The sequence below is a fragment of the Gambusia affinis genome, linkage group LG03, assembly GCF_019740435.1.
Source record: "Gambusia affinis linkage group LG03, SWU_Gaff_1.0, whole genome shotgun sequence".
NCBI classification, from domain to species: domain Eukaryota; kingdom Metazoa; phylum Chordata; class Actinopteri; order Cyprinodontiformes; family Poeciliidae; genus Gambusia; species Gambusia affinis.
The window spans coordinates 10,889,966-10,917,915 of NC_057870.1; the positions used below are offsets into that span (position 1 = coordinate 10,889,966).

General features: G+C 36.5%; 1 protein-coding gene and 1 long non-coding RNA gene across 3 annotated transcripts in view; one reads left to right on the top strand and one right to left on the bottom strand.

Annotated features, from left to right (window-relative positions):
- Positions 1–7,439, top strand: part of LOC122828269 — a 44,558-nt gene extending 37,119 nt beyond the window's left edge. Inside the window, exon 2 of the long non-coding RNA XR_006370194.1 lies at positions 291–7,439. This is a non-coding gene — a long non-coding RNA (uncharacterized LOC122828269). The remainder of the gene's footprint in view (positions 1–290) is intronic.
- Positions 7,124–27,703, bottom strand: tmem161b (transmembrane protein 161B). Of its 2 annotated transcripts, XM_044111678.1 has the most exons (12): positions 27,471–27,703; positions 20,753–20,856; positions 18,637–18,717; positions 17,385–17,482; positions 17,128–17,284; positions 16,316–16,467; positions 16,170–16,230; positions 14,891–15,031; positions 13,401–13,514; positions 11,836–12,010; positions 11,055–11,151; positions 7,124–10,951 (listed from the first exon to the last, which is right to left on the bottom strand). In XM_044111678.1, the coding sequence occupies exons 1-12, from the start codon at positions 27,471–27,473 to the stop codon at positions 10,656–10,658; spliced, it is 1,479 nt and encodes a 492-aa protein (XP_043967613.1). In that variant the 5' UTR covers positions 27,474–27,703; the 3' UTR covers positions 7,124–10,655. The 2 variants fall into 2 exon arrangements, with proteins under 2 accessions (XP_043967613.1, XP_043967614.1); XM_044111679.1 differs by lacking the exon at positions 14,891–15,031.
- Positions 27,704–27,950: the final 247 nt, after the last annotated feature.

Genomic DNA, 27,950 nt, shown 5'->3' on the forward strand with positions numbered 1-27,950 from the left:
GCTGATGCTATTTTAATTAAATAGTTGCTAGGTTACACATTGCAGAACGACAGAGGTAGGTGGTGTGGCACAGGCGTCTGGGCAAGGGGAACAGTGTGTGTGAGACAGCACATGTCCCTGAACAATGAAAACACATCCCCCTTTCTTTTTCCACACCCCAATTTATAATAAGGATTTCAAATGCGAGACATATTGACATGAACTACAGTGAGAGCGATTTTACGCTCCCTAAAACTCTCTCCTTCGCCGTCTCCCCGTATCCGTCTGTCTTTTTCATTATTTTCTCACAGATCTGAAGACGGGTTGGTGGCGGGGGGAGGAAGCCCCTTTTCATCACGGTGACACTGCTTTTCACCTCCGCTGGTGACTGGTGCTCCTGGTGCACGCCGGGATCCCAGACATCGCAGAATGCCACGGGGCCCCGTGTGCCCTGGCAACTACCTCGGCTTTTTACTGCCTCCTCCCAAAACATCCTCGTGAACGTGCAGACACACCTCCTCCAGTTTCGACCCCGAGCCCCCATCCACAGCCGCTCTGGCCACACAGCAGCTCAGACAGAGCTCTGATGGAGACGGACTGGAAGAGAGGGGAAGAGTTCCTTGATGTTGGAAATAAATCTGACAGGCCCCACCGGATGAGGCCGAGCCTAATCTTTTTTCACTGACTGAAGGGTGTGTGCATGTAGAGGAGTTTGTCTATTTTATTTTATTTCATTTTTTTTTCACCCAACATCACTTTCTTTATTTTCAACACCCCCTCTTCATCTCAGCCTTTCTTTTCTGTGGCAGTGCAGATAATGCCATAATTTACAGCCATGCATTGCAGAAGATGAATGATAGTTGCTTTTCTTGCTTGGGATGCATTCACCTTTACCAGATAATAGCCCTTTTGAGAGAATAAGAAAAGGAAATGTCTTATTTTTATATTACGTTTTCATTCTAACGCTCGAGAAGAGAAATGTCATTTTCAATCTTTCATTTAAAAACAAAGTTGATGGTTATGAGTGCGCTTCGTTTTGCCTTTGATATTCCTTGTTCATATTCTTCAGTGAAATAATACAAAGGTAAAAAGGTTTTTTTTAATGTTATTCAATCATTTAAAGTCTCTGTTGCATATAAGAGTCTGCCTAAAAAGGGTAATTTTGCACACACACACGCAAATGTGGAATGCTTAGCAAAAGAATTGATACTTATGGTACTTTCTTTAATATTTCTCACATCACAACTACAAACTTTAATAGAAAGTTTGTAGTTAATTTAGATTTTTTTTGTGTGTGTGTGTGACAGACCAACACAAAGTGGTGGATAATTATGGAGTGGAAATAAGATAATATATATGTTTAAAGCTTTTTAGAAAAAAAAAAAGAAAAGAAAAAAGAAAACTCTCTGAAGTCAGCTAAAAAGACTGTCAGTATGAAGCCCTCAGAGGTTTGTTAGAGAACATTAGTGATCAAACAGCAGCATGAAGACAAACAGGTCAAGCTGTGGAGACGTTAAATCCTTTGTATGAAAATGGAAAGAATATGGCACAAGTGCAAGCCTATGCATAGCTGCCCACCTAAGCTGAAAGTGTTTCCAGGGGGGCATAAAGCACTGAAATTCATAAAGCAGAAAGATTTGCCCTCTGCAGTTTTTCATAAGTCACATAACAAAAAAAGAGTAAAAACGTAACAGAAGAAGCTCTAGTCAAATGAAACCAAAATTTAACATTTTGGTCTACCTGCAAAACACTAAGTGTGGTAGAAAGCTCATGCCCTAAAAACTCTGTGAAACATAGTGGCATCAGCATTATGCTGTTTTTCAGCGAGAACCAGGAAGCTGACCGGAGTTGATGGGAAAATGGATGAAGCTAAACACAGGTCAGTGTTGCCAGAGGCTGCAAGAGACTCCAGACATTAGTGGATGATCACCTTCAAGCAGAACTCAAGCTAAGGATAAAATCGAATGGTTTTGCTCAAAGCATGTCCATGAGTTAATATGGCTGAACCACATCAAAAAAAGATGTTTTACAGACCCTGCTCAGTTTAAATTAACTTTTGCTGTTTTTAAAAAAATGTGCAAAAATTCCAGTTCATAAATCTGCAAAACTGGACAATATTACCTGGAAGTCAAATTTACCTGACATTTTTCCTTTCCCACATTATTTTGTGTTATTTTATCACCACCACAAAATATGTTTAGGTTTGTGAGTGTAACATCAAAAAAATGTGAAAAACCTTAAGAGTCATGAAGGATTTGGCAGCGATTTTAATTTACCAAAAAGCTTCCAAACTTTAAATATAAAGAACATTAATCTGCCCTCGATGTATCTGTCCCCCTCAAAAATTTACACTCTCATGTCTTTCCAGCAGACAATGCTGCAGGAGGGAACGGACAATCAACATGTGTCTGCAGCGCGACAGGCTTGTTTCTGAGTGTCCAGGGTCAGCCTCACAAGGGACCACTCCAAAGGACTGCAGTGACCTGCCAACACTTCTCCCCTGACATGTTGCAGCGAGAGGTCAAAGACAAGATCTGAGGCGGAGGCGGATCAATGTGTAACCTTCTCACATATAAATCAGGGTTAGGGCAACTGACCCGCTCATATTTTTTCTAATGTTCTGAAGACATTTTATTTTTCAAGGAAATGCGATGAATCACTTTGAAGAAACCAGAATTATTTAAGTTACGTTAATGAAGCAGTTTGTTTCTTGTGAGGCAAGACCAAAGGTATGAACAGAGGAAAACAAATGTTCTAAATTTGTTTTTCCTAATACAACAGTGAAAATTTGCTTCACCAAGCTTGAAGCACGTAGAGAAGTGGGGGGGAAAAAAGCAGTTGTTAGTTCCACATTTTTCTTAAAGTGTAAGGGCAAAACAATATGATTTTTTTAAATAATATTTATTATTGATATTAAAATGTCATTGGAGATAGGCTACCTAAAAAGGGAAGCCCCCCAAAAAGGCAACTCTATGTGCACAATGCGGCACCTTTGTTCTAGTTCAAGTCCCGCATTCACTAAAGTGGGATAAATCCTCCTAATGAACGGTCATCCAGAGTGCTGCATAAACGACAACATCACACGGTGTTCCATATCAAAGATCCCATCTACTCTCATCCTTCCACTGGCTCAATCCGAGGCCTTTTCTCTGGACACATTATTACTGTCATCATTTTAACATGAAAGGCAGAAAACAAGTGCTGCACCACTACCAAGGAGACACCTTGATCCCAGAGCATTTGCATTCGCCACCTTGTTCCGCCTGATGTATGAACGAGTTAGCGCTGGGCTCTGTGATTGGCCGGCGCTGAAAAGCAGGAGCAGGCACTCTGCTAATGCTGCATATGTTGTTCCCCCTTCCCCACCCTCCTTCCACACTGTGTCACACCCAGGCGGTGGCACTAGAGGGCAGTCCACCCTGTTGCTTTTTGTTGTGGAGGAGGCAGACACTCTTGGACTCACACTGAGGGAATGATCTTCTAAAATATTTTGTAAATTTTTTTTTTAATTCCATGGAAAATTAGTTAGGAATTTTTGGAAATCACAGGTTTGACAATTACTTCTGGGCTGTGCGGTTTATCCTCAGTTGAGAACTGAAAAGGAAAACTCATCAATTTGTTTCCGTCAATTGGAAAACTGTTAGTTTATGCAATGTATGTTCACGTTGCATAAACTAACAGAGGTGGGCAACAAGTATGCTTTCCAAAGGCTTTTAAAGAAAGCCTTTTATTTTTAAGAGACAGGATTAATGCTCTCTCTCACACACACAGCTGGGCTGTTGCTCTCTGTCTGTGGTGCAGTCATTCAGGAGGCTGCTGCTAATTAAAGACACACAACAATGAAGCGTGGAAACCCCAAAGCAACAGTGTTAATCAGAGAAAAAAAAAAAAAAAAACAGTGCAAGAGCAGTACTGATTACAACGAGGGCAGCCAGCCATTTCAGCAGATCTCAGATTTGATCTAAGTGGCGATTTTAATATAGTTTATAAGGACTTCTTGCGCACTTCTTTCCCCGTCGGCCAGAAGCCAGTTCACTCCGAGACAAATCCAAAAAGCTTTATTACTGGGTGAGTGTAAATAGGTTCTGACATTAGTTGGGAAAGAAGCATTTGCTTCGACATATTTGTTGATATGAAATCACCATCAAACACTCTATTGTTTCAGATCATTGTAAAAAAAAAAATATTCTCCTGTTGATTTTGCATCATAACCTTTGTTGCTCCCTACCATTCAAACACAAAACAAAGACAATTTATTACTGTTTTATATACAACATTGAAACGCTTTTTAAAAACATATAGTCATGACATTTATTTTCAAGTTTGTATATGAAGCACTTGTCATTTTATATCAACACTGCTCTAATTCTTTCTGCCTGTTGCCTACAGTTGACTTTACTACTTTCATTAACATCTCCAGCACCTCTACTTGTGTAAAAATACTTCAACTTCTATTAACATTTTTAAATACATTTAACAGTTGACTATAATTATTTTTGATTTCTTTTAGCAACCTGTGACAGAGTTCTGCCCTATTTCTCTGCATGTTTTTTTTTTTTCTCAGACATTTGTGAATGTGACAAATAAAAATGTTAAACCTTCTATACTTTACCATTAAATGAAATGTTTACTGTGGATTTTTTTTTACTTGTGTTTGACATTCATTATTTAACATGAATCTGTTCTAAATGTGCTTTTTTTTGTTACTCAGAGAAAGTGTGAATAATTTGAAAATGGTTTGACCTTCTAATCCAAACTTCATCATGATAAATATTTTTCTATGCCCATTAAAAATGTGGACTTGTGGAATTTTGATGCAACTTAGGATTCGCATTTGTTCTAAAACAGCAAGTTTAAAATAATAATAATAATAATAAAACTACTTAATTTGACACTGTAAACACACTTCAGTGTTTTGCACCACCTTTGGATCTGCTGTGATGGTTTAGAACAGAATATGACTGGATGTTTTATATATAGGATAATTGCTATGATCGCAGTCATTCTGTAATTGGTGTGCTATTATATATATATATAAAAAAAAAGCTTTTTCTAAAAATCTTTTCACTTGCTTTCAACTGAAGGTATCAATGAAGAGAGAAAAACACCTAAAACTAGGATACAGGAGGTCAAGCAATGTAAAGTGCTCTCCTTTCGGCCATTCAAGGGAGAAGGTCAGGTCAATCATGTAAGTATGGCAGCCGCTTCTCACAATCAACATCGGGATGGGTTAGCCCTTCTGCTAGACAGAAAGCCTGCTTTTGTAGCGTGGACCCCTTCAGAAGCTTCTCGGTTCTTCGGCTGTGTTGTGGCGACGGAGGGGTGGGGGGTCTCTGCTCTACGAAGAGGGGCCCTCTGTGAAAAGGCCCCACTCAAGAGGAATAAAGGAGCCTCTCCAGTGGTTTGTTTTGGAGGCTGTCTTATTGATCTGTCTACCTATGAATGAATGCATTGGCCCAGTTTTCCCGCTCACGGCCACAATGGCACTCGGCCTGTATTAACTGCCCCGATGTTATTCCCAGAGAATGGCGCACATTGAGAGGAGTTTTGGGAACGTTTGTCGTTTCATCCCTGAATCCACAAACCTTTCCCCGGAGAATGGAGACGGTTAACAAGGAGAAGTAAATCAATGACTGCTGACTGCCAAAAATCAATATTATAGATTGAACAAGAATGTGGAACAGTTCATACATACAAAGACGCTGAACCACAACAGCCACTTCATTTTCCTAACTGAACATTATCTTGTTTAGAACCTTGGAGTTCTGTACTAAAACTGGACTTTTAAGTGTCATTATATTATCCTCAACTAGGAGTAAAAATCTTTTCAGAATTTAGTTTTTTTCTTGCTCCTCTTTCCTTGTTGCTCACAAGCATCAAGGAAAGTTGCTTGTGAGCAAGATGTGCCTTCAAATAGATAGTTTTTTTGAAACAGTTAATAATCCAAAGAAACTAAACATTGGAGATTTTTCCTGTTTTTACCATCTTCTTTTTGGCATAATAATCTCAGGTTTCTGTCCATCCTTGTTTGTTAGCACCAGGTCTTTTAAACTATTAATTATTGCTCTAGAACGAATGTAAGCGAGTAGTCATTCCCTTGGAGATGTTTAATAACTTAGAAAGATCAAAACCAATTTGCCTTATTTGTAAAGCATGTTCTCTTGTCTTTCCCAGTTTGATAAGTAGCAATGTGGCAAGGATTTCTGAGTCTCTTTGCATTTTTATGCTATAGGAAAAAGGAAAGGCATTCCAAGGCACTTCAATACACCAACAGTGCTGGGGACATTAATTGGCTCCTCTACCAAGTAATCTTAACATAATGCCTACTTTTTCTTTTTGCAGTAGGAGAATCTTATGCACAGACTATCTTGTTCCCAAGCACAGTGAGGAGGATAGCCAACTCCCCAAGAATAGAAAGTTTGAACAAAGAATCACATTTTGGGTCTTAAATCTTCATAAAAACTGTATATAAAAACTGTTACGAATAATGTAAAAAACCTATCACAACTGTAAATGGAACATTTTCTTTGACTGGAATTGTGTGCAGTCAAATCAAAATTTGTACAAACTTATTCCAGTGGACCCCTAGTGTTTGTCTGGAGTTGAAACCCACAGAAAAAAAAAAAAATCAGCGAATACTGAACAGAAGTCCACTGTAATATAGATGTGATGGCATTAACATATGTGTTAGTGTGTCACTTCCTTACCAAAGATGTTAGTGACATGTCACTTGTGCGTCTTCAAATATTTAATTAATAAATTAAACAAATGTTAAGGATACTATATTTACATTCTTTACCTAATTTGGCCTAAGGGAGCTTCTGTGAAAAGGCAGAAAAAACACCTAATGCCAGTCCTTTGATGCCTATGCTGGTCTTACAGACAAAATAATTAACGGTACATATTAAATATCCAGACACGAATCTCTGTGGCCATGTGGATTAAAGGGTTAAAGTGGAAAACAAAACATTTCTAACTTCCATGATGGTTAGTGTCCTTTTAACTAAAAAACATTTCACTGTTAGGGATTTCAGTTCAAGGTCAAAATGAAGCACCTTCTGAAAAAAAAAAAAAAAAACATCCAACGGTGTTTCTAATACTCTCATGCATGATTCCCAGTTAGGCTGTACAAGACTGAAAAAAATAAGGACAAAGAAAAGAACATAATTTATTTAAGCCAAAAATCTAAAGCAGAAATAAATACACAACAGAACAACATGTGTTATTTTAGTTTGTGAACCCAAAAATGAGTAATAAACACTTACAGTGGTAAAAAACTGAAAATATCAACATCTGTTCATCTGGACCGTGGATTCTGAAACTATCCAAAATATTATTTTCAATTACCCAGACCAGGCTATTAAATAAAAGGACATCTCTCACAGATTTGTCAAACACATAAAAAAAAAAAAAAAAAAAAAGATTTTAGCCATTGTGCACTTCAACAACAAAATGAACAACTTACAATTCAAATTATAAATGTTTGCAGGCATAAGTAAATAAATATAAAAAAGTAGATCAAAAAATAAATGATTACGACAAATATGATTAGGATGAGATTCGGATTAAACACATTTGACAAGGAATGAATTTGAAAATTGCAGGGAAGTAGGTGGAAGGGGTTTAAATCAACTCAAATCAATTTACTAAAACGCAATCTAAAAAAAAAAAAAAAAAAAAAAAATCAAGCAGGATTGATACATTCACTATGTGCATATTCCCCATCATTTCAAACAGATACAAACAAAAGCTAAGACTGGTTTGTAGAAATGTTGATATGGTGTTGCTGGAATATGCTGCTGTATACAAAACTGATGCCTGGAGTCCATGAACTCCAGCTTGATCGCACATTAAGCCCAGAGATAAACAGCTGAACCACAGAAAACAGTAATTTGAAATTAACTTGACACAATGTGCCCTACATTCCTAATAACACTGGGCAAGTGTGCTGGCCAGTGAGTCAAAAGCACAATGATTCCTTGTGCGCATATTTCTATGTTCCTACCGACGTAGAACAATCCAAAGACTTACTGAACACACGTAGTTCTTGTGTAAACCACAACCGCTAATTCCCAATGTAACAAGTCGGATCTAATGAAAAACTGAAGGCCGCAGAGTTGTAGTGCAGTTTCACAAAGTAGCAGAAATAAAACCTTCAGCAACAAAGCACAGAGCTGTTGGGTATCAGGACCCTTGGCACCATTTTAAAAATGTCTATTTTAAGAAAAGAAATCTAAAAATGCACAATTAAATGTTCGAGATAAAAAAAACCCCAAAAACAACTATGCCATCTTAACAGCAGCTGACTTCTCTTCATAACAATGCCCTTTGAGTATACAGCTGACGATCAGCAGTGAACACGTACCAGCAGACAGACAGGGGCATAAGCTGTTGCCCCACACATGTTGGCCTCCAGTAAAACATATTAGTCCTCTCACACATCCACTAAAACGGCTCAAGTAAAACCATGAAGGTAACAAACTATAAACATGACAAACGCACTAGAAATCCTTCAATTTTTTTTTAATTCAACTTTGTCCTGTATGCAGAGCTCAGTCAGACGACTCTAAGCACATCAACTTCAATTTTGCGGAGAAACGATCTCTTCTCTTCTGCGAGTCCAGCTCTTGCTCTCCAACTCTAGAAACCTGAGCTGGACTGCAGCACTTCCAAGCAGAAACTCACTGGTCCTTAATACAACGTTTTAAGACTGTGTAAGACATTTCAAGTACAAAAATAAAATAAAAAGAAAAACAGGTTAATTTTTTTTAATAACACGAGACTTAAGGAGTGAAGAACAACTCATAACCCCATTCTGTTTCCTTTTGGTCCCAACCTCCTTCCACTTCATAGCCACGTGCTTAACCATAGAGCATTGGTTTGTTTCTTTAGGTAGTTAATTATCTGCATCATTGTAAAGAAAAATAAATGCTAAACAAATAGAATTCAAATAAAACCCATCTCCCTAAGACTGTGGTTCAGATCCCTGTTTGGGTCATTTCAGTCTCATAAAATTTGACCCCCGATCAAACCAAAACTACGAGCCACCTCCAGCAGAAGGCTAATTAACAGCTATTGTAGTCACAACACATTTCCTTACAGTAGTCTGCGAGTAGATTATAGAACCGCTGGTTGTCAACGCAGGTACAAAATGAAGTGAACACAAACTGATGCATGGTGTTTACAAAACATCCCGAGGTAGACAACCACTTTTATTATCCCAAAAAAAAAAAAAATGTTGGGAACAAAGAGACCAAACCTACAAAAATAAGACCCGGTGAAGAGGAGAAATGACCTGTACCAAAGCAAGACGCAACCAAGCAGGGAACAAAGCGTGGCAGAAATCAGTCCCCAAACAAACAGAAAACACAAAAATTATAAGGAAAAGAAAACAGTCTGATTAGAATGATCCAGACATTCTGTGATTTAAATGTAGCTTCTTTACAATCCATCAATGGGTATTTATGTAGGTGACTCACATTTCCTTCGACAAGAATTTTCCAAATTCAACTCTAGACAAAAATCACAGTGAGTGGAAACTAAAAGAGGACCACTCACCTGTCTTTTTAATTAAGACTTTTCTCTAAACTTTATTGTGGATTTCATAGAAGTGGTGGATCTGTTGGCCAGTCCACTAAGACCTAAACAGATAGCTTCAAAACAATCAGCTAATGTCAAATATATTTGACTCCTATTGTTATTCTTGAAGAGCTGAGTTTCAAAATAGATAATATTCTTACATTTAACACTTGATAACTGCTAAATTTATAGGGGGTTTTATATTATACTTTTCAATTAATTTACACATCAAAATAACATTGAAGAAAAATCTTAAGTAAGAATTTTGTAATTACTCTAATCAATATTTTTTAATATCTTAGCAGAGGGGGAGCATCAGGTTACAGATTTTAAATAGATGCCTTTAGTGTATTTTTTTTTTTTAATTTTCAAGCTAAATCAGTAAAATTGTAGTGATTTTACTTTCATATCAGTAAAATCGATAAAATCTGCTACGATAACAAGAATGACCTGGAGATCATTGAAATCAGAGATGATTTAAAGGAAATTATAACATTTTAAAATTAGTACTCCAATTGACTTGTTGGAAAGCATTAAAGGAGCTGCATTATGTTTTTTTATAGTTAAAGATATCTGAAAATGTTTGAAATTACCGAATAACAGCATGTAGCCTGCAGTCACTAAATGACTTTAGTCACCAGCTTCAATGGAGAAAAGCAGAATTGCATGAAAGCCATTTTTCCATTTACTAATGACAATCAGAATCTCTGATTATTTTATTGTGTAAAATTCAAAAATCTGTTTGTAAAGTTTTTATGTCACTTTACCGATGACACTGATTAATTTACCTCTCATTGTTTAATGGTGAGACTTGTAAAGACTTACAAGCTTTTGCTGCTCGAATGAATAAAAAAAAAAACATCACTTCTATGCAAGGTAAATCAAATAAGAGTTCACAGTCATCTGTGGAGGAAGCACTGGGAGCAAAACCAAGAGCTCTGATGATATGATCAGTTGTTCTGAGGCGGTCAGAAACATGGGGGTGAGTTGTGGAGCAGAGTCATGAGTGGGCCTCTGTAGCCCCCCAATAAGTCCTTTTCTGACCATGTCCAGAAAAGCAGGGGTTTCAATGCCACTTTTTGGGATTGCTGCTGATGCTATGCGGCCATGAGATACTGATGGTAGAAGAGGCCAAAAAGAGAGGTGGAGAACAGGCAAGCAGCAATCCACCAGGTGAAGAAAGAGAACAAGCCCCTGAAAAGTAAGGGGCTAAAAACAGTCCGTAAGCCCCCAAGAGCCATTGAGAGTTGGGCCACCGATGCCCGGGCTCCAGTTTCCACCACTGTATCTGGTTTTAGAGGTGCTATTTGTTCTGTTCCGATAACAGAATCAGAGTTTATCTCATGGAGGCAAGGCAAGTCTTCTTCAGGATAGACCCACCAGGAGTAACCACCTATTGCAAGTGAAGAAAAAAAAAAAAAGGGAAAAGAATGTCTTGATGTTATAGAAAGCAAAGAGTATTCAACACAAAAGTAAAATACTAAGGACTGACTCACCTAAAGTTTTTAGCAGCAAAGTTGTATGTAGCAACATCACCAGTGGTGCTGCATACTGTAGTGCGATTACGCACAAGTAGTAAAAAACACGCGCAATCTAGACAAGGAAGAATGGCATTAGTTCATAATATTTCAGATTTTTTTTTTTACATTTAAAAAAAAAAAAGTTGCAAGACAAAACATTTCCAAACATTCAACATGTGAATCCAACATCGTCATTGGCTGACTTCTTGAATTTGTGAATGGCTGCTTGTCAGTCAGGGCCCATCACACTGAAAATTATACCATTTTAGGTAACAAGGAATTCCCTACGTTTCCTCAAATTATTTTAAAATAAAAACTAAAACATAAGTTAGAACAATAGCAACAACAAATAATCTGATTGGTTAGTTTTTAAAACTGTAACGCAAGCAAAATAAAAAAAAAATAATAATAATAATTTGAGGACAGTACACATTAATCAACACATCTCACACCTCAATGTAAATTGATGAAATTTAGAGAAGTAGCATTTTTACATTTACAGTTATAAAGGAAAATACCAAAATCATAATATTTGTAGGTGTAAATCAAAAATATCACATAATACATGACACAACTATTCACTTATCTACATTTTCAAAACTATTCTAAACTAAAACTATAACTCTACAAGACATGGCTGTTATTCAATATTTAATACTAATCAAGGTGCCAAGTTTAGAGTATCTTAAATAATACAATTTATAAAGGAAATAGCTGCAGTTTAAAAGAAGCACAAAACTATGACCAGAGTAGTTACCATCTTCTGCAGGTCAACTGTACTTATCCGTCCTGCTTCCTTCTTCATCTGGTCCACACCTTTCTGTGCCAGGTTGAGGTAAGCCTGCAGGTGATGTCTCATCATGACGAGCCGGAGCACACACATCAGTATAATAACCCATAACCGCAACGAATCATACGTCTGCTCGCTCATCCTGGCATTAATGGGAAGGCGGAAATAAAGGTGGAGAAAAGGGGAGGGGGGGGGAAAAGGCAGTTTTTTTCTGCTCCACAAACTTACAACATCATGAAAGCACCATCTGGGTGGTGAGCAGAGGCACAGAAACAGAAAGAAATGACAAGGGGAGGAGAAAGAGCCACAAACAGCTCAGAAGAAAAGGCAAGAGAGGGTGAAATTGAGGTATAAAAAGGTGAAAAGGGGGTAGTGTAACATGAAATTAAACTTAATCAAGTTTGACCTTGATGCGCATAAAGGCCTACGTCAAAGGCAGAAGAAAGTTAGATACACGACAGGCTTCTAGGAAATCTTAGAATTAGTGATGAGAGAGAATTAAAAACAAAAACAACTTTCTTTTTGTGGTGAAGACAATGTATATGTTGCTGTCACTTCTGTGAACTAAACACAGTGCTTCCTTTCTTCTACTGTTGTAAACTTTTAAGTTGTTTACTTTGGTTTTATTTATTTTTCTTTAAAACACAAAGGTATGAGGTTTTTACAGCCTGCTTGTCTGACTTATAAGTAGCGGATTAGTAAAAAAAAAAAAAATGTAATTAAAGTAGCTCATTTGCAGAATGATAAAATCATTGTGGAGAGATTTGTGTAATAACGCCAAACAAAGACATAGTTGAAGCTTAAAAATAGATCTTTAAACATTACTACGGTTTTATCGTTTGGCTTGATAAGCATCCATGTCCTCATGTTGTAGTTTAATAAAAAAAAAGTGTTAAAAAACAGCAAAAAAGTACAAAAGACCTAACTTAAAACACATAATCATAAAAAAACTTTTTAAACTGGTATCTATGAGAACTGATGAACAAAATGATCCATCTGTAACTTGTCTTACTGTAGAATTATAACATTCTTCTATTGCATTAGACTCTCTACCACTAGGCTGCTGCTGACACAGCATGATGCTGCTCTGGAACGGTTATGATGATAATCCATATGCAGGTTATTGGACTAACACAAAAAGTGGAAAGATGACAAAAAGACAGCCAGTTCACAACATCTTCTATGTTTGATGTTGCTTTTTCAACAATATATAAACAGCCACCACTTTTAATAAATTAGCTTATGGTGATAGAGCTACTTGGTCTATGCATTTGTGCTTCTTTTTCCAGAGAAATAAGGAAATTTTTTTCTACTCTTACCATCACAAACCAGATGTTGATTAAATAAAATATTGATTAACTAAAGCATCTTAAGTTTACATTTAAAGATAATTACAAACTTCTTTCTTATGAGCAAAAACTACACGAGGACTTCACTGTATGTCAAAGCACCACAGTTAATATTATATTTATGAGGAAAAAAGTGCTACAGCATATAGTACAGCATGGTATACAAAAAAAATGTTTACTTACAAAGGCACACTCTCCTTCCCAAGAGTGGGATTCAATATGTAGTCCTTGGTAATGGGCTTCACCCACAGCAGGACCATGATGAGGGGGGAGAGGAAGTTGATATAAAGCAGAGTTCTGTGAAACAATTAATAGAAGCAGAGACAACTCAGTATCAGTAAGCTTTACTCCAACATTTTCTTATTATTTTCACCTAGCCCTAACCTGAAGTTATACATGTTTAAGCCTGATGTGAAGTTAACAAGGACAGACTTTAGAAATGCAACCTTCCCTGAAAGAGGTGATAATTTTACTATGACAAAAAAATTTTTTTTGAGGGCACTGGAAATAATCCCCTCTAGTTACAGGGTTTGACAAGGTAAGCTTATGACACTTATGAAGGGAAATGGAAGAGGAAGCCATTTTGGAAATGCTACTATGCCAAAGTGGATTATGTGAAAGCAATGTGCTTTCTGCTCAGCACCTCCTATCATGGCCAGAGACATGCCACCCAGCGGGTTCATATACAGAAAAATGACCAAACTGAAGATATCTTCCTCTCAGTCACAGAGTGATCTCTTGTATCGCACGTATCCAGAACAATATAAGACCTTTCTGCTTGTCTGTTCCAAATATAATCATTTGATCCTGGGGACTGAATGGCTGACCAGTCTGAACAGGATGTGTTTAAGGTCTAAGAAAAAAACAAGACTAGCCTAAAAAGCTTACACCAACATCAGCAGGAAAAAATGTTTTCGCTAATTTGTGCCCGTCATGTAATTATTTTCAACCAAATAAGTTCCACAGATAAACAGGTGGTCGTGCTTAATTAATACATTTTATTCATTTTAAATCCAAATATATTAGACATGGAATCGATACATTACCTCTCTATTTATTTTAACTTTAACGAAGGAAAGAAACACTTTTTTAGGAGCTAGGGCACCTACCTCCTAGACCTACAACTAACCAAAACGTGGTGAGCGTCATGTGTAAAACTTGCATTTCAGTTCACTTTAGATTTGCCTAATTCAAGACAAAACACAGTAACAAAAAAGAAAAAGAAGAAGAAATACTGGCACAGCATGGGCTCACTGTCTAATCTTCCTGCTGTTTGATTTCATTCGCCACAGAGTTTAAGTGGGTCAATGCACCACAGAGAACTGCACCCGGTGTTTGGAGGCTTCTGATATCCAGGCTCACATTTTACTGTGGCAAGTTTAGACTTCTGTTAGTTCTTTACCTCCTCAGTGTTTCACTATTTGTGCTTTGGAGGCTCAGCAGATGTGTCATTCAGGTCACAAATAGTGCAGATCCAATCACTGTATATATTCATATATTGATATAAAATAAATAATTGTAGTTTTTTAAATTTAACTTTTTTTTATTAAGTGAATAAAGAATGGATAAGTAAGGTATTAAAATTGTCTATGAAGAGTAACTGAATGTCAAAGAAGGAATACTAAAAAAAATGTCTCCTAATGCAGAGAGGTACAATATTGCAAGACACTCACTGCGTAAATTTTGCTGTGGTTAGGTTAAGTGCATCTAGGTGCATTTGGGCCAATCGTAGGCCAGGGAACGTTAGAAATGCTCCAATCAGAGAGCAGAGCAGGGCCAGGATCAGCTTGAAGGTGAGCTTAGATATGGGGCCCCTGTGAAAGAGAAATGACACAAATGCAAATGAAAGGAAGTCACAATTCAAAGAGGTCATCTTCCAAATGAACTTAATTTCAACAAACAGCAACATAGCTATGAGGAGAGGACTTGATTAGAGAGCAGCTGTACACAAACACAGCTGCCAAGAACAGTCTTATGCATGAGTTAAAAACCTGGCAACAAATCTAAACTCCAGATTCTGAAGTCGATGTGAAAGTAGTAAGACATGTAGGTGGAACCAGTTCAAAACCATGTGCACACAGCTTGTTTAAAATTAATTTCAAGTCCGACATAGAACCAGATGAGAAATGCTGAATCAGATTGCTTGGTCCACAATATTACAGGTGTGCAGAGAGATAGATGTATAAGCATTTTTAAATGCTTAGGGATGGGGATGCTGACATTGAACCAAACCCTGAACACCTGCCGAATACAAACTTGCTGAACAGAAAACAGGTAATATTCACTGTCTGAAAACAAACAAACAAACAAAAAACTATTATAATACAGCCAAGATTATCTCCTTTTTGGAAAATGTGGTTAAATAATATTTGTCCAAAATTGTAAAAAAAAACAAAAAAAAAAAAACATACAAATTGTTTTAATATGTTTCAGAACCACGGCTAGAGTCCAAAGATATCTCAGTAAAAAAAAAAAAGAAAAAAAAAAAAAGTACATAAATTATAATTTAAAAAAAGAAAAAGAAAAAATCAGGCACCTAAGTTATAGCTTTTCAGCACATTTTTATACTGTTTTATAAATATAAAAGCCTTCAATAAAAACATTAATTCACTCCTCATTAATGATATTGTAACCAATGTGCATATCATTATGTGTACTTTCAAAAAGAGTCAGAGGAGCCGAGTATAAACATAGTTCTGTTGAATTATTGCCAAGACACCATGACATATTTCAAGAGACTGAGGAGAGCCCATGTTTCAATGGACCATCAACGTGGATTTAGGAGTTAAATCCCGTATGTAATTTTAGGGGAGCAGTCAAACAGTAGGAAGGTTTTTGTTTTTACCATGATGTGGCACAAATACAGCTAATTCTACTCTAATGTTATACTTGTTTTTCATTAAAAACCCCTTTAATCACAACTATAAGCATAAAAATAATTAATGTACTTACTGTGACTCTAAGCCCTGATGCTCCAAAAACTGTTGAGCACTGTCAGAAAAGTTTGCAAAACCTAAGAGTGAAGAAACAGCGACTTACCACAACAAGTGATAAAAAGTTGTCAAATTGATTTGCAAGAGCAATAATGGTGCACTGACCCGTCTCCAGACCAAATTCCAGGTAGTTTTCAGTAACAATGAGAATGATCATAGCTTTGACAAAAAAAAAGAAAGCAAATGTAATGCAGAGGGATCGTTCGCCTCCTTCCTCCAGCTTGAAGTAGTGGGCCGTGAGGGAAAAAAGGATTTTACTATGAAGAAAAGTCAAGGAAATGAACTGAAATGAAACACTAGTACCTAAATAACTGTTATTTTTGAACTTACAAGTCCAGTTTAAATAAATGTCACAATTATATGGTATTATAGAGCCTTGCAGATGTATTCACACACATTAAAAATTTTGTCTCCAAATTATAAACTTCAATATGTTACTTCGGCATTGTACATCACAGGCCAAAGCAAAAAAGAAGAAACTGTGGTGTGAATTTGTATATCTTTCTATGTGAAATCTGGTCAAGGAGAAGAGCATCTGTAAACAGCAACGGCTGCAGATAGGCACCAACAACAACCTCGCGGTCCCACTAAATCAGTCAACTGGGTTGTGAAAATGGGGCCCTGTAATCTGGGACACAGGCTGAAAGTGACACCAACTAACTGAGTCTGATCAACAGAACTGGAACGATTGATCTGTTTGGTCAGTGGCAAGGACAAAATGTGTTATTTTACAATCATTCAACATCACAGAAAAACAGGAGAAAGGTAAAGTCAATGATGTGACATATTACTTTACTGTATTTGTGGTGTTTACTGTAGGAATAAACTGGGTTTTGGCAGGATATCTATTGGCCCTCGTTCACACGAATTTCCAATTAAAAATGAGGAGCAGAACTGAGAGCATGATGCAAGGATACATGACAAAGGCGAGTACAAGTAGGCACCAGACCACACTGATGTTCATCTCTCCTGAGGGCTGAGCAACGCTGTAGTAAAGCTCTGTGATCAGATACACTGCAGTAGCTGCTACTGTGAAATCCACCAGCCACTGGAACTCAGGGAAGTAGTACAATGCTGAGGGGGAAAAGAAGACATTTAAAAGTTTTGATATTTAATCAAATACGTAGAAGTCAGCTTGAATATCTCTCGGACTTAGAAATATTTGGAGTAGTACCCAACGTGTCGACTTCAGTGATGCATTTTGTCTCCAGCTGCAGGTCTATGTCCTTTGGAACGGTTAGCGGTTTATTGTCTATGTGACCATTGTACTTCCTAGAGGGAAATAAGAGAACAAAACACCAAAGCTCAGGGAAAAAGAGATACAGTTTTATAAGATATACAGATATTCAGAACCACAAATTGTGGCAGAACATGGTCACCTTGAGTGCAAATATGAGAATTCAATTACCTTAGCATTATGTGATCGAGAGAAATGTTTTAACTTTGAATTTATGAATAAAAAACCCCAAAACATTTTCTGACCTAACAAGGCCATAAAAAAAAAAAGAACATAGTTAGCAGCCTCTCTTAGGTTAACAAGGGGAGGGCATCGCTAACAGCTGGAGAATAGAGACCTGCTGTTTATGTCCTGGATTCAGAAATACAATATCACTGTAAGACTCTAGCGCCAAACATGCCTGGGACAGATTTCATCTATGAGACACCTGACAGAAAAAATGAGGATTAACTCCACCTCTGACTGAGGGAGTCACTCTGTTAACAAAGAGGATGGAGTTGCTTGGAAAGAGTTGAAAAGGACTGTGGTCCGTTTTTTTTCTTTAGGGAATTACTGAGCATGTGGTGCTAGAGAGACCTGACCTGACTCTCACAGGGTCAGAGAAAAGACGACAGAAACGTCTCAAGTTCAGATATAACATGTGGTATGGCAAGGATTAACTTGAAGATGAACCTTATTTACATACACAATTCAACAGGGGAGTACAAAGAAAAACAGCTAAAGTTACCAGTTAGACATATGGTGTAACCTTTGTCAGCATCATTTTTAAGTTAAGCACATTCTGAGTTGCAAAATAATCTTAAAGGAAATCATTTTCCAGAACAAGTCTGATGTTTGACCATTTTGAAAACAGATCAGTAGGCAATTAAAGTATTTTAAACCACCATGTCTCAAAAAGAATAAAATGGAGCAATCCCATCCCCTCCACGGAAGAAGGATCTGCTCTTCTAGATCTAAACAAGATGAATTGTTTTGAACTCTAATAAAGTGCCGTAAAGACACAAAACAACAACAAAAAAACTGTCTTCCATCGGATTTCAAACAGTCCTTTAAAGCAAAACATCAAAAAAATTTTCTTGACATGAGTTTGCTTTTTATCCATCCAAATCATCCGCATTCTCAAAAAAGGAATACTTTTGTACTGTCCGTGTCTTTACACTTCCAAATTTTCGCCCAAAAATCATCTTACCTGTCTTTCTTCTTCTGTCCCTTTTGTTTCCCAGCCAAGTTCCTCAACTCATCTTCTGTGGGGTGCTGATACCACCGCAGACTGTGAAGGAGATAAAAGGACAGAGGCATTTTATCCAGCAGTGAATACACCAGTAAGGAGGTATAAAAAGCAGATATTTTTGTGGAGAATGGATAAGAAGAAACAGACTTAAGCTAAATTTACTCAAACCATGTGATTGCTGAGGTGTAAAGAGTAACGCTTGGATTTAAGAAAACTATTATCGAAAGACTCAAATAGTAACAATGTACAAGTGTATAAAAGGTAATTTTGTGTTATATATGAGGTAGATTTCTCCCACTGTTGTACACATTCAGTTCCCTTTAAATCCGTCCTCACAGCTATGTTTAAATCCTACTGACAACTTTAGACTGTAAAAGGATTTATTTTTGCTCAATTTTCCTGTTAAGAGCTTATTAGCTGTAGAAGCACATATTCACATGAAAAATGCCATTTCTACAGAATATCTCCAACGATGTTACTTATCATGACAAAAAAATATTTGTGAGTATTTTGTCCATTACGATCAGTTAGCTTCAATAAGTAAACTTCGAATAAAAATTCATTTAGAAATTTATTTTGGATTTTTTTCGGCAACACTGATTAGCCGTGTTTAGAGGCCCTACCGTCCTTTGCTTCAGATTTTCCATACTTTCCATATAATTTTGGTGCTCGGTCTTTAAATATGGACCCCGCGATAACTACACAAGAATGGGTGGGTGCACTGATAAATGGACAAGTGGATGGATGGATTAAAAGATGAACAAACAGGTGGACAAGAACAGCAATATCAATGGGCAAAGTGACTGATGAGCTGATGGATGACTTGAGTCATGGATGGGAGAAGTGATTGGATAAACAGAAGAATAGATGGATAGACAGGTAAACTATTGTCAGGCCATGGGTCAAATCTGTACAGGTAAGTTTCAGCAAATCAAGGAAAACACAGTGCATAATTTCTTGATTGTCACACACTATAAACACACTTTGTACATGTCACACTAAAGCCTTCCAAGAGAGAAACGTGGCTTTTTTCTTCAGGAGCATAGGATGATACCTGAAAACCAAACTTAACTGTGAAGGGTTGATGACCACCATGTTGTGGAGCAGTGAAGGTGAACAGAAGGTGTGGTTTTCTACAATTAAATATTCTTGAAGTACAGGCCTATTTTTGAGTTTTGTCGAAGTTCACATTGTATTACCCATCCAGCCAAGATTTAGTGAGTCATGTTCAAAAATTTCACATGAATGCTGGCAATAAGGAGAATACCATGAGATAACTGGGAAGAAATGAAGGAAGAAAGTCAGACAGAAAAGAACAACTTGAGCCCCTTAAGATTTCAAAATGGCACTTAAGTAAAAAGTCAGACAGTTTATAGAGTCAAGGCATAAATCATTGTTGTGCAGGATGCAAGGTTATATGATTAAAGTGCTCAAATCTAAATATTTACTTCTGCTGACCCCTCAGCAACATTGTGACTTACCAACTTCATAAGGACGTTGGTTGAATTTAAGAAATTCCAATCATTTTGTGTATTTTATTGACAAACCTTACATATAAAAAATACTGTCAGTAATACAATTTAAATTGTTAAGTAGTATTACTTTCTTAGACCATCAATGTTCTGAGGAAGAATTAAAATCAATGTCAATATATAGTAATTAATGTCCTACAGGGTGCAAATAGGAGCAAGAAGAGTGGACACAACACTGAGAGGGATACACATTTTATTGCTCCTGCCTGGAAGATTTAAACCATGGCCATATGTTTGTACTTAGACATTTTGTAGTTAAATATTTTGTGTAAGGTAACTATTACATAATACCTATTACATGATAACATAGCTTACCATGCAGTTCAAGTAATAGTTAAGTAAACATGCAGCAAATAATATAAAGTAATAAATGTTTTTCAATTTTGACATGAAGGGTAAAACTAGAGACACACCAGCTGTTTGATTTGTGGTGCAGAATGTCGATTTTTAAATAAAAATTTTAAATGTACGAAGTTTTTAACTTTAGTTGAGATAAACTCTCATCCAATGGATCAGGCCTGGTATAAACAATAATATATTACCTGCCACTGCACAGGAGCCATCTTGCGAAGGAATAATGAGGTAAAATTTTCTGAATCACACTGGTCATTACCATGGTAACCACCAGTTGCACACCAAACAAAGCCTGTGAGAAAAGACAGTAAATACACTTAGTTATTAATCAAAATGGTAACAAGAAACATAAACTATCCTCTAAAGAAAAATTCACAACTTTTAAAAGTTCTTCAACTCTTTCGGTGTTGTTATTCTCAAAAATACACTTAACACACAGGGATTAAAAACAACAACCACAGAACTAAATCCAACGCCAAAACAATAAAAAAAAACAAAAAACTAAATTGGTTGAGAGGTTATTCATCTGATTTTTTTCCCTCAATTTCCACCCAATAGACTAATTTACAATGTATTTAAAGAGTGTAATTGAATCTCTCTTTAATGTAGAAGAATCCAGATGAGATTTGATCAAATGATTTCAAATGTTGAGCTGTAGATAATGACATTTTTTGTAAAATGGTAAATTGGCTGTTTAAACTAAGTGAGGGGCTTCTTCAGTGTTTTCAGAGTACATGACTGCCGTGAGCCGTTTCTGTTCATCACCATCAACATAACAGGGCAAATTAAGAACTACTTCCTTTTTTACTTCAAAATATAACTCACAAGTACAGACACAGGTTGTTGCGCTATATCTACAGCAGATAAAATTACCTACTTTCTGCTGACAGCAACTTCACAAGACAGTCTTCACTTCGACGAGAAATATAGTGGAGTTTTAATATCTTGAGAGCTTGTACTACAGAAATTCTTGCTAATTTGTCAGGTTTTTTTTAGGCAGCAGTGTTGATCTGACATTTCCCATACTTCTCTTTATTGAGCTACCAAATTAAAGTAATGGGTCTGGACAGAAAGTTGAAGACATTCAAGAATAAGTTTCAGTGTCCTAAACAACAGCAAACACAGGTCTACAGTTTTCTGCAAATGGGACTAAAATGACCTAGCTTCAGTTCATTTTCAAATCCAAATCATGCTGAGACTAAAAATAAAGGAGCAAGTGGAGATTATTCTGCTTTTCTATAACAAAAACACTTAATTCTTTAATACATTTACATGTATAAGGCCGTGGAGATGCTTGTCAGGAGTGACTGCTGGTACCTTAAATACCACATCAATTTAGCTGCTCAAGTGCAGCATTATTTTTTAGCATTATGCCAATTATTATATGCCCAGAGATGTCACACGTGGTAATAATGCACCTAAATGCGTGATTTTGCTTCTTTGTCAATCTTAAACTTACTGAGCTTATGGAAGAAAGACGCCAAGACCTGAAACAGTAACTGTTAACAAAACCATGCCAATAAAACTTTCCAAAATGCAACAATCTAAACTAACAAAACCAGATTTCACAAAACAGAATAACAAAGATGACAGCGAGACAAAAGAAGATCCTTCAAACATGGTTTACAATAGCATCAAAGCAGCTTCACGTTTCATAATACATAAGTGTTGCATTTTCAGAATATTTAAGTCTCACAAAATTTTTCCATCAAACTATTGTGTGGCACATGTTTCAAAATGTCTCTTGGCCAGACACTGCTTTTATGGTTGTTATCCAAAGATTTAGCAACAAAAGGGGCTCAATTCCAACCCAGAACCCTCAGATCAATATTCACTTAGGTTTAAGAGGTCAGAATCATTCCCGTCAAGCTGTGCTTTTATCCAGCCGCTGTTGGCTCAGATCTGTTGGTGGGTTTCTCTTTGGCAATCGGTAGGAATCATTTATATCTTTTCCTGCACACACTTCAGCAAAAAGACCAATTAATCTATGATGAAAATGTTTTCCTTTCCAAGGGGGTGTCCTACGGCTGCAGTGCTTGAACTAGAGCCAGTTAAATGACGCTTCGAAACCCATTATCTGAAAAATCCTGTTGCTTCAGCGTTTTCTTCACATCATGACCACACTCTCTGTAATTTTAAGTAAATAAATTCCTTTCAAATAATTCAGATATCCTCTGTAGTATAAACTACAAGGCTGGGTTTCAGAATAATATTTTTTATCTCTAGCTCAGTGGTGACATTAAGGATCTTTGCCACTTTTTTGTATTTATGCTTCATTTACTGCACTAGGTGCCAGCTAGACATTTATCAGAATATCAACATAAACGATTCCTCGAGCGATTCGAGTACCTCCATTATTAGAATTTCTCAAGGAAAATGTATCTGCCTCAAAGCTTCATTAAGTTATATTTTATTATTCAATACACCTGTTCTGGCCAGGTTATTACTTGCGTTGCACAGCGCTCTCACTTCCGCCTGAGTTGTTGACGAATGCTAAGTGTTAGCATAACGTCCAGTTTTCAAGTTTGGCCGTGGGGATTTTATTGATCGATGATAATGTCTGGATTTACGGACGAACCGGAAAATTTATTTCATGTCATTCCGGTCTCAACAAATGTGTGGCGGAGTGCATCGTGGTGGTATGTAGCCGGTAGATGAGTTTCTGTGTGTGACGAACGAAAATGTCAAATCCCATCGCTAACATGGACTCAAAAGCTACAAATGTCAGGGCAAGGTGAGAGTTCATTTATTAAATTGACTGAAGATGAATACATAAACTAAAAGGTGGATCATAGACATTTTTTATAAGCGTATTTGTGAGTGTGCCTGTTTATTATTACATTGAATATAATTTCAGATTCTTGTATAACTTTTCTTCAGGTTAACTTGGAAAGTGAGCTGCTATTGTTACAGGTTAATTTTCTAAACCATAGAAAAGTCATTGTTAGGGAAGCTCAAATGTAAAAAATTTGACTGATGTTGATATGCGATAGAAATACTGCTGTTATGTTAGATTTACCGATGTTTCATTTTATCTTTTTTTTAAAAATCCGATTAGTTGATTAATCGTAAGAATAATTGACAGATTACTCAATTGCTAAAATATTCGTTTACAACGGCCCTACATACAGTAAAAGAAATAGGTTGAGTTCTTTGTTTCCAGTGATATGAAAACCCAAACAATCATTACTTATTTGCCTCTAAGGTAGGAGTGAATAACAAACATAATGGATATAGTGAAAACCCAGTGCACAGAATAATCTGAGTAATAATTTAGAACAATACAAAGTGACAAATATATTGAGGATATAAAAGTCTGACTTATATTCACTCAACTAAATTTTGCAATGATCATAGGGAACCACAGTGTTGCCCAGGAAGGGGTGAGCTCCAAAACATGGAGTCAATACATTTCCAAACATAGAGCAGGAGAGGGTGGGAGCAATTTATGTTGCAGCTATACTCACTCATACTTGACGCGTGACCAAACACAACCTGTCTGAGTTGAGACATTTCTTCATCAGAGTAATGGTCATGCTATATAGGTCAAAAGCAAACAGTCTTCCTCAGGCGAATGCTGACCATTCTCTGTGGGGACCTGCAAGGATCTCAGGCCTAGGGGAAATTGACCCAGCATGTACTCCCTTATCTTGCCCAGTCCGCTTGACCCCCTCCACACGACAACCAAATGAAATCTGTAGGGGGTGGGGTTGCTGGAGCTGCAGTGATAACCACCATCTATAAGTGCTGGATGGAGCTAACTTTGTAAGCTGTAAAACATGTATTGACTGACAGCTGTCCAGCATCATTCAGCTCCACTTCTCCTGGGTTTACAGATGATCACCACATATCAGGGCAAAAAAAGAAGGAAACCACTAACCGCTGTTGCCCAGACTCCTGTCAAATTCTGTGACAAATTATATTATATTTACCCCACATCTATTCACATACTTACATTTTTTTTTTTAAATAGCGGAGACCTTTACTGCAGCTAACTAATGTCTGTTGCAATGCACAGTGCCATGCAAACACATTCATACGCTTTTACTGTACTTCTGTGGATAACTGGTTGCACTCAGTGTCGGTTATGGGTATTAGCATAAAAAGGTTGAAGAAAATTGATTGCAAGGTCTTAAATGGATGTTTGTAAGAAACTACAGAAATTATAGAAAATACAAAAAACTAAAATTTAAACCATTCTAACTTAGGTTGTCCCATGTTTTCAGATGGAGTTAATTTTAATTATTTTAATTATTTTTTTTTATTAGGGATTCTGTTTAAAGAATATGAGGAATCAAAATCATACCTGCAGCAAATGGGTCTTCTTGCATTCAGTTTGTTAAAACACAGATTAGTTTTGAAACTATCAATTAGCTCGAACAAAGCTCAAGAGCGCATCAGATTGCTGTCATGTTAAAACTTCAAAGTTTTACAACAGTTCACACAAACTCTACAATCTAAATCTTTGCAGTAACCTTTGCAACACAAATCAGTGACTATTTACATAGAACTGCATATTGGTCTGTAACAATGACTTTCCCATGTCATATATGTGCTGCATCTGTACTGCAAGGCATATAAAGAACAAAGTTTTCTCAAGGAGTACAACAAGTTCAAGGTTTCCCCCAGAAAACTTGCTAAGCCCAGAGGTTGGGTACCAGGGCAGTTATTCGTCCAGCAGCCTGTTGAGTTTTTAAGCAAAAACATTTTTAAAGTTGGCAGGAAATTTGAATATATCACTTGATAATTATGCGTTATTGAAATATTGAAGATTAATACCAAAACACCAACTATAAAGTCTAAAAAAAAAATGCTAACATTTTAAAAAGACTAAGCAATGCCAAGCCTGGTGGCCTGCCAGGTTTATAATACACTGGGAGAAACCCTGAAGTTTGACGATGATTTGTTTATTAGATCAACACAGAGGTCCGACATAATGCAACTGACCCCAGGGAATGAAGTTAGACAAGTCCACCTACTGCATTTTCCACTGAAGAAATGTTGGAAAAATATTTAGGCAATAATTTGATTGATTAAATAATACAGGCATTTTATTATTATTATTATTTTTAAACTGATCCATAGGAGATGTTGTTTTATACTAATAAGCGTTCATATATCTAAATGTATACAGACTTAGTGAAGGCATTTTGGAATGAAATGCAAAAAATTGAGGACACATTAGTCACACAATAAATATAATAAAGATAAACAGTATCTCTATATTATTAAAATAATATATGACTCACCCTTTTTCCTGTCTGCCTACTGTCGCAAAAGAAAAAACAAAAAAAAACGAGCCACTAGCGCCACAAAAACTCTTCGGAGAAAAAAAAAGGACAAAAAAAATATGTATAATTAAACATAATGGCAAATGTGCACACGCAAGCCATTTGTCATCAAATTTAAACTGTAAAATGCAACATTTGACTAAAAGCTTTAGAATAATTATAACACTAATTACAATATGACAAAACCATTATTTGCTGCTTCCTGATAAATGAGTGTTTAATTTATTTAGGAACTTATAAATACTTACAGATTGTAGCAACTATTGGAGCATAAAAGACAATTGTTGATAATAGAGTTATTACAAATTTTCCCATTTCAAATTTCATACGTCTTCTAGACTCACACTTTAATGGCTCTCAATTCTTTTCTTATCTAGCAATAAAGTGTAATCCAAAACTTGACTTTGAATTTATGCAGATATGTTCACAGTAGTAAGACTGAACTGTAAACATCAATGTATGTAAGGAGAAAAACAGAGAAGAACAGCAAATAAAGAATGGATGAATTTAAAACTCAAGGACAGAAAGATGATTGGGATAACTGGAGGATATACTATATTTAGTCAATGGGTTAGTTTAAACTCTACTTTCCCATGCTTATTCAGGCTTGGAAAATATCTAAATCAGCCTGTGTATTAACCCTGTGATTACAAAAATAAGGATAATGAAAGGATTAGTCAAGTCTGTGAGTTTTATTTTTTACTTGAGATTAATAGAAAGTGTGTCTAAAAGTCACTGTTGCTTTTCTTTTTTGCAACTATCATTGATACTTATGCCATAAAAGAATTTTGAACTTCTTTAAATATATAAAAAAAAAAAACTTATATCACAGAACTACTAAAAGTTTTTTTTTTTTTTTTATGTCCAAATAATGGTATTTATACATGTTTTAATAACTATGTTTGTATGCAGGTAAATATAAATTGTGTAAGTATTGTAGTAGTAAGTACTATTTAAATATCTGTCACATGTTTAGAAGTAAAGTACACCAAGGTTAGGTGGGTCAAATGATCCTGACAGTCTACCAGAGGGCATCCTGAGGTCAAACCTTGCAGGTCAGATGAATCAACACAACCTTCACTACACAGCTTTAACCTGAGTGACAGGCTAAATGTTTACCACCAAGTTGATTTTGTTCTTGCCATATTAATACTCTTATCTTAATTTTCTAATTCTGATCATTGGCTAAAAATATGTCTATCAATTAAAGTGCACTCCTTAACTGGAAGCTATTTCCATGTTAGCTAACTGTAATTAGCAAGCTAAGAGGCATATTGATATGCTGGTTTAAGTGTAATAAATGCACCGCCACAGGAGTATAAACGAAGCCTGCCTTGAAACAAAAATGTTTTTTTTTAGCCATAGCAGACCAACGCATAACTTATGGATACCTAGAACAAACTGATAAAGCAACAAATACAGACACCTGTTATGGCTAACAAGCTGTGCTAAAATGACACTACTTCTTTCATAAATAAAATAGCTAGCATTAACGAAACGGCAAAACGACTGCAAATAACTCAATACAACAGAAATATGTCCATTTGATATACCATCACTGAACCACGACAGATAAGTGAAAGTATTGCGTTCAATTGCTTGCTGACATACTCACCATGTTGATGAAGTGCTTCAAAAACGGACTCTACCCCAGCAACACACAACACCCCTGCTCCGTAATGAAGTAGCAAGGAGCACATAAGCCCTTCTTGCGATGGCTGTGCAGAGAAATGAACGGACTTCTACCAAAATAAAATTTGTTTCTCTATCTCTACAAAGATAGGCTACATCGTCAGAAAAATCAATGGATTCAACCTCCTCTCTCAAGTATTTTCAACTGCAGTAGAGGTCACACTGAAACTCTGGGTGAGAAGGAGTCCTCAGATTTGCCTGTGTGAAAAAGCGCCACTCGAGTCAACAACGGTATTCCCACCTCATTAAGAAACTACAATCTCTTACTATGTTTGAAATACTTGAATATTTTTTAATACGCGATTGTTTTTTTATTTAATCAAAAGTACTATTTGTGCTATTTAATACAGGCGTGAGCGAGATGACTGTGATGATTCAGTAGGACCGCCTCAGTCAGGAAGGA